General features: G+C 41.3%; 1 protein-coding gene across 1 annotated transcript; it reads left to right on the forward strand.

Annotated features, from left to right (window-relative positions):
* The first annotated feature begins 2060 nt into the window (after positions 1 to 2060).
* Positions 2061 to 9232, forward strand: LOC119898600 (protein phosphatase 1 regulatory subunit 29-like). Its single transcript, XM_038712747.1, has 4 exons — positions 2061 to 2594; positions 3688 to 3837; positions 5347 to 6341; positions 6872 to 9232. Exons 1-4 carry the CDS (start codon positions 2391 to 2393, stop codon positions 8457 to 8459), a joined length of 2937 nt encoding a protein of 978 aa, XP_038568675.1. The 5' UTR covers positions 2061 to 2390; the 3' UTR covers positions 8460 to 9232.
* Positions 9233 to 13577: the final 4345 nt, after the last annotated feature.

Raw genomic sequence — 13577 nt, forward strand, 5'->3', positions numbered from 1 at the left:
AACGGACAGAATACAGGAACAACAAGTGGACAGATTAAACAGACAGAGATGGAGAGAGAGACAGGAGACTGACACAGATGATAAAAGAGACTGGAATAGTGTGGTCAGGAACATTACAAACTTAAAATACTGTGCTGATCAGTTGTTGTGACTGGACTTGGCAGTAAACAACTAGCTTTCAAATGAGTCTTGACTGACTTGTCTTTCATGTTTGTAGAACTGAGTAACATGTCAGGCTAACAGTCATGTTGTATTAGATATGCTCTAAATGTGAGCTGCTGACAAGGAAAAACAGTCTAACTGTAATCACAAGCATGATGGTAATTTTTTGTGGTCTCCAAAATCTTCTTAAATTGTAGAAGTGTGCCAGTGAAAATTGTGGCAAGGATTGCATAAATACATCATGACACTAGACTTGGAGTTGTCTTCAAAGAGTGAGAAGAGAATGAAGTCAGAAACAGGATGAAAGAAGGAGAATGAGTATCTGTGTCAGTGTGAGTGTGGCCGTTATGATCAATGTCCAAATCGCTGCTTGATAAATAATTAAGATTGCTTGCTTCTTTTTATCACAACATGAACTAATGCTTACATTCACACCCATGCTCTACTTCGTAGCAGTTAAAATCAGTGAAATCAATCTGCTTCAAAGCGGAATACATGCAATACATACAACAAATGATTAATGAATGACTTTCATAAGTGTAAAGGACAGAAGGGGTTACTTTAGCTGTTGTTCAACAGAGCTTAAGCTGATAATTGTTTTTTGTGGGTGGTTTTACACACGTAACGATGACAACAGTGCTGGGTCAAAGGCAAATTGAAGGCCTGTGGTGGAGGAATTGAATTGTCAATATCAATTTCATGGAACAGTTTGAAGAGAGGACTGAGAGCTGCTCGGGATGTGGTGCGACAGAAATGAGAAGTGACTGGGGGGCTAACTAAGGTGCAAGTCATGACAGAGGATGAGAAGGAGGAGGACAAGCTATTAGGAATGGGCCAGTTTAACAGAAGCATCCAAAGTTGGCCATTACTCTTCAGTAGATTGGGTTACGCTATGTCATTGCTTCACTTGTTGCTGCAGCAGCAGTCTTCTTCTTCTTCTTCTTCTTCTTCATCTTCTTTGTCATCTTCTTCTTTTCCTTCCTCCTCCTATTTATCTGTCAGAGAGAGAGAGAGAGAACGTTTAAGAATAGTCTATTACGCAGTTGTTCTTACTATCATTTCCATGTCATTCATGTTGTAGCTAGATACATTTTCCCTGGAAGGGAATCAAAACTTTGGAAACAAATTAAAAGAGTCAAGTCGGATCTGTGGTGATGAGATACATAATTTTTATGCTGGATTAGAACCTAATCCACGGTTAATCCCTTGAGAAAGGTAAATAGCTAAGTGTCAGTTAGTATCCTGTTAAAACATGCAAATTACAACAGCCCTACTCTGTTTTCCACTTAGCACACCTCCCCGTTTTTGCCCCTATATAACTGCAGCTATTGTATTTTTATTGTTTCATTATGTACCTCAAAGTTGAAATAATAGAACTGCAGCTGCAAGCTGACGAACCTCATAGAAAATGACAAAAACACCAAAGAAAAGCAGTGTTGCTTTCATTGACATAGCAATTTCCATTTCTATTGGTGCATCATATGCTAATGTCTGAATGGAAGATCTGCCATTAATTCTAATATGAGGCTGTTATTTTCATGAACATGAATAATTACAGAACATAAAAAGCCTGGTTTCATTTGAAAAGTCAAAAAATATTTCTCTGGGCTTTATTAGGACTTAATGAATAAATGGATTTATTACTGTGGTGCATTACCTTGAAGGGATTGGGTAGCATGGGTATTAGATTCATATACCTGTTTTTTTTACACAGTGCTTTTAGTAATGAGACCTAAACTCAATTAATTCAAAATCATCTAGGGGTATGTGAACTGTATTACAATTTTCTGCCAACTCTTAATCATTTTGTCATTATCACTATTAATGTTAATATCCCACCCCCTTGTCTCTCTCCTCCCCTCTCTCTCTCTTTCTCTCTGTGTTATATAGACCTTCTGCCTTTCACTGAGAGGGAGTATTTCCTCATCTGTGTTGTCAAGACGTACAGTTGTCAGGGGCCATGAGTAGCTGCTGGTGTGACAGTCTCCAAAACCCTTTGACGTGGAACACCTAAAATGGGGACAGGACTTGCTGCCATGCTGCAAGCTCAGCTCTAATCACCGTGAAGACGCCCTTCTGTTCACCTTTCTCTCTACTTAGATTTGGCCTGCTTGCCCCTGACCTGCACCCTTCCTGATTTGAAACTGCTGCTCGCTGCCTCCTTGCAGTCAACTCCCTTCTTTTCCACCTTTCTACTGAGGCAAGCTCAAACACTCCTAATCCAAACCATGGCCAGCAGACTTCATTTGTCCTCCCTGTCTCCCTCCCTGATTGTCTCCCTCCTGCTACCTGCACTGTTGCTCCTTCACCTGCCTGGCACGGTGAAAGGGGACTGCTGGCTGATAGAGGGGGATAAAGGCTACGTTTGGCTGGCTATCTGCAGTCAGAACCAGCCTCCATATGAGACCATCCCCCAGCACATCAACAGCACGGTCAGTATGAACTTATCTATTTAGTCATTTTATACAACCACGGCCACCTTTGTTAAACTGTATGCCTTCATGTACTCTGAGCTAAGATGGTGTCTGCTAAAGAAGACATGCCATTAATCATGACAGTGACTTTTGTAAAGCTGCAAGTGAATCAAATCTTCTGTTTACTCCTTATTATCTTTTATTGTGTGATTCTGGTGGTTGTGACTGTAATACAGTATTCATAATGCAATTTAATAATTTTTAAATACTTAAAATGCAGATTGCATATTCTTAATCAAATACAGTTACATGGTTATCTTCAATACACATGGCGACAAAAGCAATTGTGGCTAAATTATTACAGAATGTGACTGTCATGATATTATTAAAGCAAAGTGCTAAATAGGTAAGATTGGAGGGGTAGAAGAGACACATCAACAAAAACAAACTGTTTTTGAAATTGTTGACTACATAACTTTGATTAGCTGGGACAGCCATCTGTGTACATATAAACCTGTGCAGCATCTGTAGCAAACAAGAAGAATCTCAGGGCTGAACTTTGAACTGAGCTATTCTAAATCCACAATCTGTACATCTCCAACATGCTCCAACATAATGGCTGGCTGTTTTTCAACATTTTTAAAAGATGTGTGTATTATAAGCGTATTTCAGTCAGTATAACCATCCAGAATTTGCTGAGTAAGTTGTTAAAACTGAAAAACTTGAACATAATTCATTAAAGCACTCAATGGTAAAGTTAACAACAACAACCACATTCCACTCCTATCCAGTACTCCTGATTAGGTGAAGACAAATCAATAATAATAAATAAACATTAGTTTTCTCATTCAGCGCGTTTCAAGTTAAATCAGATTTGAATCTCGTGACATAACGTTAGATTATAGGACCCCGCTAGTCTCGATAGCAATATGGATAAGCTCGGACCTTACTGATTTTCAAGTTTTGAGAAAGTTTGGAACTGGGTCCTTTTAGAACCGGGTATCGATCACCATCCCTACTCATTAGGCATCAAACTTGTATATTTTGGGGTGCAATATGCTCTTGGCAGCTAAGTTCACATGAAAGTCATCTGATCTTTTGTCTCCCTTAGGTTCATGACCTGAGGTTGAATGAGAACAAACTTAAGGCTGTGCTCTTTACCTCCATGTTCCGCTTCACAAACCTCACTGACCTCAATCTTACCAAGAATGAGATCAGCTACATCGAGGATGGGGCATTTGCTGGGCAGGCCAACCTACAGGTCTGTACCTGAGAACACAACTTTCTTTAAGTATTTGTTTATCTTTATATGTATTTGTTTATCTCTAACTTAAAGTTTTAGTTCTCCTATTTACATTGCCTTATTTGTGTACTAATACTAAGAGAGTCAATTTCTTCTCTTTGTCACAATACCCACACATTGTTAGGATTTGTTTCGGATAACATCTTTACAGCCAAACTCTCAGAAAACTATTTTAGCCGAACAGAACAAAAAACAATCCTTTTAAGCCATGCTTACACATTCATACAAATGGTTGAACAATTTCAGCCTTTATAATATAAATCCCATACAAAGTACAGGTGGGGGCATCCCCCAAACCACTTACAGTGCGTATTTTTGTAAATTTTATTTCTTATTTTGGTTGAATTTATCAGTTTGTCATTTTTCTTACAGAATGCATTACACTATTTTTTGAGCTACTACTATGTTCTGTCATCCTCCAACCAACAATTCCAATTCTCATTACATGGATATAGATGATAGATGTTTGTATAGAAATATGTTTAAATTATGTCTAGTCCCAATAACATATATTCCTTTGAAGTAAGGCTGGACGAGTTCACCTAAAATCAAAATCACGATTAATTGAACGATTATTTTGTTTTTGAATGTTGTTTTTTGCCCTCATAGTTTACTGACAAGGTTTGTACTGTAAATATACTCAATTATCAAAGCTGAGTTTATTTATTTTTTTTGATTCACAGATTTAAAAAAAATCGATTATCTAAATGTTTATTGATAAGGTAATGTTGACTTCCACATTATGGAGACTTCCACATTATGGAGACAAGATTCCCCAATATTCGGCACATCACTGCTGCTGAATAATGACCACTGCTGCTAAAATTTCACTCAATTATTAATGTCAATTATAACACATGCTTTGCTAGCTTCATCTCCTCATTTATCAAAGGACATCTAAGTTACGTGACACGTGCTGTTATAAGAGCAGTGGAGTTAGGTCTTAAGGAGTGCAGTGTGTGTTCGTAGTGAGTGAGTAGTGGAGCAAATGAGAGAGACTGAGCAGCAGAAATTGACGGAAAAAGCGAGCAAGTTTGTTGTCAGTCTGGCAGTAAATGTACAGTGTAGGTCACAGCGTGTCCGTTAATAAAAATGGATGTCTCGCGAACTGCTGGAAAGTGAAGGTGGTTAGTGCCAGCTAACCTCTCCCTGACTCCGGTCTGGAAGCTCAGCAGGACTGGACGGGGAGGAGTCACGTGACCACACGCAGTAGTATGTTTTTAAGGGGAAAGTACATGAACACACTGAAGGAAAAATATATATAAATAACCAAAATAACTGACATGGTAAAATTACGTCGGTTAGAGTCTCGGACTTTCGGTTTCGATTACTTTTCAATCAATTGTCCAGCCCTACTTTAAAAGAAATTGTAAGAGCATATCTTCATCTACACAATGATTAACACTTACTTTTGTTGTGTCATGTTTTATTAAAAATGTCAAAGGCTACTCTCTCTTTCTGTCTCAGGTTCTCCAGCTGGGCTACAACAAGCTTACCAACCTGACTGAAGGCATGTTGAGAGGTCTGGGTCGAATGCAGTGCCTCTTCTTGCAACACAACCTCATTGAGGTTATTGCCAACAATGCCTTCTGGGAGTGCCCCAGCCTCAGCAGCCTGGATTTATCTTCCAATAAGTTGGCCCGTCTTGACCCATCTACCTTCACTGTTCTCAACAGGCTGATGGTGTGTGAACTAGCAGGAAACCCGTTCCACTGTGGCTGTGAACTCTACAGCTTTCTCACTTGGCTGGAGGCTTTTAACAATGTCACCCACACCTATGACCGCCTCCAGTGTGAAACCCCTTTGGAAATGACTGGTTATCCACTCCTGAGCCCAGTGCCCGGACATGGAAGAAATGCCCGTTATGCTCTTTTGTCCATGTGTCGCGATGGGGTCATAATTCCAGGGATGACCTCCCAAACGCCAGATCAAGATGGCTCAGGGATGGGTTTGGACAACCCAGACCAAGGTCTGTACCACCAGCCAACCATATCGTCAACTGCTGACCCCACCTATAGCCATCAGATTTCAATGAAGCTTCACACTGTTACCCTCTCCACCGCTTCTCTAATGGTACAGATTCCACGACCATACAGTAAGATGTACATCCTCTCCCAGTACAACAACACATTTGTTGAAGACATCAGGCCTCTGAAAAATAAGAAGGAGTTAATCACTTTGGACAAGCTGAAACCGCACACAAACTACACCTTTTGTGTGGCTTCTGCCAGCAAATCTCAGCGCTACAACCACACCTGTCTGTCCTTTACCACACGAGCTATGGGACCAGAGGACCCACGAACCAATCCATCCACAACTACCCACTACATCATGACCATCTTGGGATGTCTCTTTGGCATGGTCATTGTGCTTGGATTCGTCTATTACTGTCTTAGACGGCGACGCATCCAGGAAGAGAAACAGAAAGCTATAAGCGTGAAGAAAACTATTTTGGAGATGAGGTACTAGACAGTATTTCATTTTTGTTAATGAAACTTTTGCATCTGGGATCCTTTAGCCAAAACAGAATGGCAACTACTCTGTGTCGTCTTGATTTGATAATGCTATGAGTTCATTAGTTGTTTTGCTGCATTGTTTTGTTTTGATATGAATTCCAGAAAAGCCTAATTTATTCTAGCTACAAACAATAATGTAAACAATTTTTCCTCTTTATCAAAGCTTTGGGCCATTTTTCATAGTTTCACCAGTAACACCTTAACACTGATTATCAAGAATTCGCATCACACCTCTTCCATGAAGACTGCAGCTGAAATAGCTTATGTATTCCCCCAATGCCTGTTTGTGCATATTCAATACATACCTAGGAACCATTTGCAAGCACTGGTTTCTTGTTTTTGCCTGTTGTCGCTAATTTGCATCATACCTACATCATACATGAATATATATTTTTTCTATGTTCTATAGACTAATTACCAATACGACATCAGATAATGAAACTATATGTATCTAAACTGAATCTGTCATTCTTCAGGTATGGCCCAGAGGCAGCTGCGGCAGTGGCCAATGACCCAGGTGCCATGCAGCGTCTCCAGGAGCAGGCTCACCACCAACACCACCATTCAGGAGGAGCAGGAGGCAAGCTGCCCCCGTCAACTTCCTCTAGCACAGGCATGCTTCACGGCTCAGCCAACACCAGCTCTTCCCGCCTCTCCACCTTACCGCAAGTGGAAAAAATGGCCACTGCCTTCTCTGAGGCAATGGGCGGCAAGGGCAATTACATGGATGTGAGGACGGCAGGAGTGGTAGTTGAAGGCAGGGAGGGAGGGGTGGCAACTGGAGGAGCGGGGGTAGGAGGGGAAGTAGTTGTGGATATGCGAGGTGGGGCTGAGAATGAGACTGAGGTTGGGGAGGATTCGGATGACGATGGCCGTGGCTCAGCATCAGAGATCTCCACCATCGCCAAGGAGGTGGACAAGGTGAACCAGATCATTAACAACTGCATTGATGCCCTGAAGCTGGATGCCTCTGCTAATGTTGTAACCACAGCTGACAATGCCAACTCTATGTCCTCCTCCCAGCCTCCAACTTGCATTGCATCCCTCCCCCGCAACCTCCTGCCCCTCTCTCCAGGCCATCCTGGAGATCAGATCATGGCCTCCTCTCCAAAGGTGCATCCAAAGTCTCACCCCCAGCCTCATCCTCAGCCTCATCCTCAGCCACATCCTCAGTCACATCCTCAGCCTCATCCTCAGCTACATCAGCAGCCTCATCCACCTTCTATGGCGCCAGTGCCCCTGGTAATGCCCCTGTCTGAGCGGCCAGGCATTAGTGGTGGGGGGTTCCTCTCCCCTCCTTATCGTGATCCCCCCCCAGCAAATGCAGTGCGGCCCCTTCAAAGGCAATTGAGTGCTGACACTACTGTGGTGAAGAACCGTTGTGGTGCCCCTGCTGTGGGATCTGTCAAGAGCACCAGGGTGTTCAGTGTGGATATCCCGGAGCAGCGCAGTGATCCTCCTAAGTACCCAACAGAAAAAGGCAGTCCTGTGGGTTGTGGTGGTGGAGGTGGAATTGGAGGAGGTGGCGGAGTAGGGGGCTGCAACGGAAATGGCATGGGAAACATAAATGGCGGTGGAGTGAGCGTGAATGGGGGCGGGGTGGGGTGTAATAATGGGAGTGGAGGTGGGGTGGTTGGCGCTGGACAGCAGCAGCAGCAGCATCACTTGGAGGTCCAGCCAGACTACCACAGCTCAGAGCACCGGCACTCCTTTCCTGCACTCTACTATGAGGGTGGCAACGATTCACCCTCACCGGCCCAAAAGGCCTCATTCCTCAAGCCACTGGGCCGCACCAAGAGGGATGCCACAGCCACCTACTCCCAGCTCTCACCTTCTCGTCACCACAACTACAATTCTGGCTACTCCTCTAGTCCAGAATATTCATCTGAGAGCACACTGCGGATCTGGGAGCGATTCCGGCCTTACAAGAAAAGCCCCAGAGAGGAAGCATCGTATATAGCGGCAGGCCATGCCCTGCGTAAGAAGGTGCAGTTTGCCAAGGACGAGGACCTTCACGATATTTTGGACTACTGGAAGGGGGTTTCTGCCCAGCAGAAGCTGTGAGCAGGGGAAGCAAAGTCAAATGCTATAAGGGAGACTGTAAAGTTGGATGCCAACAGCAGACTAATAAAGGGGATATATCTTAATGTAGCAAGACAGAAAATGATGTGTCCTCTGAGGTGTCCGCTGACATGGGTCATTCCCCTGTTGGATTTAAAGTTCAAGGTGATTTTTTTTATTTGGAATTGATTCTAAAATAATTTTTAGTTTTTACGGTTGCCGGTTTTAACCACAATACTTAGTGATAAATAACAAGATTCAAGCTGTTCACCAGACTACCTCATTCTGGGCACTTTGGTCCTTGCGGGCTTCCATAGACCCCACTAAATCTCCACTAATGAGCAAAGTCAAGGTGGTGACAAGCAAGCGTCTTCTACCTCATTACTGGCACACTGTAGCTAAGCTATCTCACCAGAAGCAGCCCCATTCATGACTTAAGCCCTGTCCTTTTTTTCCCTAATCCCATCAAATCACCAATCCCAAAACAATCATTCCACGACACCACCAACACCTGCTCTCCTATAGAAGCATCATTTAGGGAGATAATGACAGACCATGATGCGGGATTAAGCACATTTGTTTTCGAATAGCTTGAATCTCCCTCTTTGGGGGGGGGGTGTTAAGTGATACTTATCGAGCTAATTGTTCGTCCTGGCAATTAACTAGTGTAAGAATAGGTCAGGGAGGCTGTGTGTTGAGGATACTAATCTATTTGAAACACCTAACTACATATGTGCAGTGGTGTGTGGGTATGTATATAGAGTTTGTGCATGCTGGTGTGAGTGATTGTGTGTGGGTGGGAAAGTAGGGTTAGGGTTGGGGTTGAGCGGTCCATTATCCTCCTCAGTAGCAAATTGGCATGTATGCGTACATTAAGTGTGTTTGGCATAGCCCTGTTTTTCTATCTCGATAGCATGACGTAAACCCTTTTAATACCTGCAGGCATCTTTTTTTCCTTTCTTATTTACATGTGTATCACTTTTGATAAGGAAGGCTATGAAGTAAGACATTTACATTTACATAGTGTGAGTCACGCAGACATGACTTTAGTGTGGGCTATGCAGATTGGCAAGACAGGTGCTCCTATTCACATTTAGGAATAGAGGTACATTGAGAGCAGGTTAAAGGTTTGCTGCATCTCATTTTGAACGTGCCAGTGTTGTAATCCTTAACAGTTCCGTCCTGGTTGATTTGGCAACACACTACAGGTCACAGATTTTTGGGAGTAGCAAAACAAATTATTGTCGTATTAATAAAAAAAAAAACAGGGAGTAATTGGCCTTTTTGCCATCATTCTGTAAGGAACTGAGATTTTATGATACACACGGTTGTCTGCGAACAGCAGGTCACAGTTAAAGGAGTTTGTTACCTTGCTTAGAGGTGTGCACCCTGTCAGCTGCAGCTCTCCATCTAAGAACTCACTCTGGCTGCTCCTTGTTTCATTTCTCCCTGCAATATGACAAATGACAGTTGTCTTGTTTTGTCTACACATTTTTTTTTAAATTATAGCAGTAAGTGCTAATCTCACTGACAAACACATAATAATGTAATTGGAGCTATATAAATGAAATTGAATTGAGTTGATCTCATGTTTCACCAATTAAATCCCTTTAATGCGATACTGCAGTAGTAGGAAATGTTTGGTTTGCAATAGCTGTAACTTAATACAGAATTATTTCCTGGAATGTCACCATAGACACCCAGTTCGTAAAACTGAAAATAAATAAATATTGCGATACTATAATCAGTGGGCCCTATGCGCAATCACCATTGTTTTACCTTGTTTGGTGATAGATGTGACATAACAGATATAATATTTAAGTATAATTCTTCAAGATTGTTACTTTAATAGTGTTCGTGTATCAGCTCAAGGTGAGGCTGCACAGAAACTTAAAATATGTCAAATGATCCCTGCACTATACAGTGAGATAAAATGGATGGTAAGCGAAATGAAGTTCCCAAGAATATACTCTGCATCAGATTGGATGACTCTCCACTCAGTATATATGACCCTGCTCTGGCTCTGGGTGGGAGCTTGCTATGGACCAAAGTGCCCTTGGGAGGTATGGTTTCATAAGTTTCTAATTACATTTATTATATTTGCTTTTACTTTCCAATATAATAAATAGATAATAATGTAGTCCCAAGGAACAAGAAAGTAATTGCCTTGGTGTAATTTGTTTTTTCTTTCTTTAGGATTTGGGTTTGAATGAAATTTGTAAAAACAAATAGGAGCAAGGCTTGGTGTTATTACAGACCAAACAAGAGACTTTGATATGAGACAGATCTTTTTGTCATTTGCATTCATGAATAGAACATTCCGATACACAAGCTGCTGATGATTTTAACTGTACAAATCCTTATTTTTTAAATATTCAAAACTTTCTCATCCATATAGATTAACTTGTATGCTGTCTCCCTGCAGCAACATCCACATGTCAAAATATTAATTTCAGCTGACCTCTCTTTCTCTACCTTGATACATCTCAATTGAAAAGGTACTAATTCTGTTTTAAAATGTCTGATTAATTTATTCCCCTATGACTTTTTTCCCCTGACCACCACCCCTGTCCAACTTAATGGGGTAAATTAATGAGTAATTTGCAGAGGTTGATGTCGTACCATCATCTGAGGTCAGAAGGGCGTGCTGATATTATTAACTCTGCCAGACTGGGAGCCTGATTGAAAGTAATGATGGCTGCCTTCATTTTCAGATTTTTCTTTCTGTCCCTGCCTACGTCATCAGTTGCTTTACTATTTTCCACCTCTCTCTGTTGTTGCGTCTGACTCTTGCAGACCTCAATGGTCTTCACACAAACAGTATGAAAAACTAAGGTCAGATTTATGCGTCACCATAGCTGTGCAGGTCATTCTTCTCTGCGATCTGTCCGCCTGGGCGATATTCTTTCTCTTTTGAGTCTGATTGTTCAGGAAAGACCAGAGTGTCAGGCCTGGGAGTGATATTCCTATTTGGTTTTCTACAGGGTTAACCCTGATATCATCGTTTTGACAGGGCTTGAATTCACCCACTGTTTGAGGTGTGAGTTTGCTGGGGAGAGAGCGGAGCAGTGCATTTACTCTTTGACATATAAAGATCTATGTATACAGAATGGGCTCAATTCAAAAGGTCAGCTAGCAGGAGACAAATCTGTTGTGAAGTAACATAAGAAGATTATGTTCATCATCATAAAAATCACGCTTTCTTTGGACTTCTTACCAAAACAGTAAACTCAACAGCGAGATACCTTGAAAATATATTGTGTTTTTTGGGTGAACCAACCCAAATATTGCATTTAATTATGCTGTCACAATATACCCACTAATTTTGCTTTTGATATTTGGGTTTCATATTGAGTAATGACTTTCCCTCTGACTTCTTTATGTCATTTGTGGCAACCAATCCAATAGACCTACAAGCATTCACAATGGGATGTCAAAGACAAGTCATTACTTAGCTATCAGATCAATACCACTTAATTTGGGCGAGTGGGACCAAAAAAAACAGAGCAAATTCCCTTGGAATTCAGTTGGACAGCCTTTTTATAAAGGGCCCAGTATTCTATTTTTCCCTGATGGTCAAATTCCACTGGCAGCTCCACTATGTGTTAGGTCCAGGAAATCACCATCATCATCAATTAGTTGTAGATTAATACTATAGGCTATGCAGGGGTAGAAGCTTTTTAAAAATAATGGCTTCATTTGGAAAAATTGGGGAGAATCGAGCTGAGGTTACCTGCATATACCCTCAAGGCCTTTCCCTAGATGTAAGGAATAACATTAGCTCAGTTATTCATAAGCACAGTGTGACCCATTGTCATCATTTACACTGGAGACCATTACTCATTTCTGTCTAGTGTTCTTAACTTATTGTTCTTGAACCTTCATACTTTTATTTAAATCTATATACTCACTAGTTAATTGACTGTTCTCCAAACAGACCTTTTCTGCTCTGCACTTTGTGCAAAGGCACTTATTGTAATATGTAAAACATAATACTGTACATGCATACATGGTGGCCAAGCCTTGCTCCTCTTCCTCAGTTAATATATTTACTGTCTTTCCTTATCTATGTATTCATCTACAGAAGATACTTTCACTTGATAGCAAGGTTTCTGATCTCCCTCCCTTAGAACAAGGGGTGTTTGACTCCAGTCCTCGAGGCCGAAATCTAGTAGTGATTGTCTATGTGTCTTCTCTCCATTCTGTCCAATTAACAATGATGAATCAATGTGAAGGAATCGCTGACTTTCTCAAGCTTCCAGAAGACAAAAATAACAGGGAACAATTGAGATGGCACATCTAGTGGCAGTTGCTGAGGAGTAGAGTCAAAACCTCTCTGTCCAGAACTGTTAATCCCAGAAGTACATTATAACTGTTAATTAGGCATGGTGTCTGTTCTAATCTCAATAATAAAACCATTCACTGGGCCTCTTGTTTTCCCATGTTGGGTAACAGAATTGGCCAAGAACTTGAGCTAACCTCAAGATTATAATCTTGGTGATAAACAGGTACTTTGGGTGAAACAGCTCTGGTGAATAGACAAAAAGCTTTTTATTAATCTGAGAAATAGAAGGATAGTTTTCATACACCTCAAACTAATTCATGGGAGTTTTACACTGTCTTAGACAATATTGCTGTCTGCCTCTGGGACCCATTGCTGCACAAGTTTGTTTCTCATTCGGTTTTGTAAGTTTTCGAGGTTCATACTTATTGAAAAACACAAATCAAGAGTCATGGAAAATCAAGAAACAACCCTCTTGATTGCCTCCCTTTGGCATTGTTGTTGCTCTTAATGTGAACTTCTGGCCGATAAACTGTAGACTTGCAATGGTTCCCTTGGAAAGGGATGAGGTCTCTTTGCTGCTGTGTAGTTAAACATTTTAATCCATACAATAAGGTCTGCAGTGGAAACATGGACTTTGTTTTAATGCTGTAAACATTAAAACATTGTACATATAGAGGCTGGCTTCACACTTGCTGGAGTAAACCCTTAAGCATTCCTCTTCCTATCCCCTCATGCCCTTACTCTTTCACCATTAACGGAACATGAGAACCAGTGCTGTGAATATAACTTTTTGTCACTTTTCCTGGAGTTTAATATAAGTTTAGAAATGGGATTCT

This window comes from Micropterus salmoides, unplaced genomic scaffold (genome assembly GCF_014851395.1).
Source record: "Micropterus salmoides isolate LMB-PRFRI ecotype aquatic unplaced genomic scaffold, ASM1485139v1 Ms_hic_scaffold_12, whole genome shotgun sequence".
Taxonomy (NCBI): domain Eukaryota; kingdom Metazoa; phylum Chordata; class Actinopteri; order Centrarchiformes; family Centrarchidae; genus Micropterus; species Micropterus salmoides.

Coding starts and splice junctions, on each gene's coding strand:
- LOC119898600 (XM_038712747.1), top strand. CDS start 2,391: ATGGCCAGCAGACTTCATTTGTCCTCCCTGTCTCCCTCCCTGATTGTC. Junction 3,838..5,346: donor CTGGGCAGGCCAACCTACAG/GTCTGTACCTGA, acceptor TTTCTGTCTCAG/GTTCTCCAGCTGGGCTACAA. Junction 6,342..6,871: donor AAAACTATTTTGGAGATGAG/GTACTAGACAGT, acceptor GTCATTCTTCAG/GTATGGCCCAGAGGCAGCTG.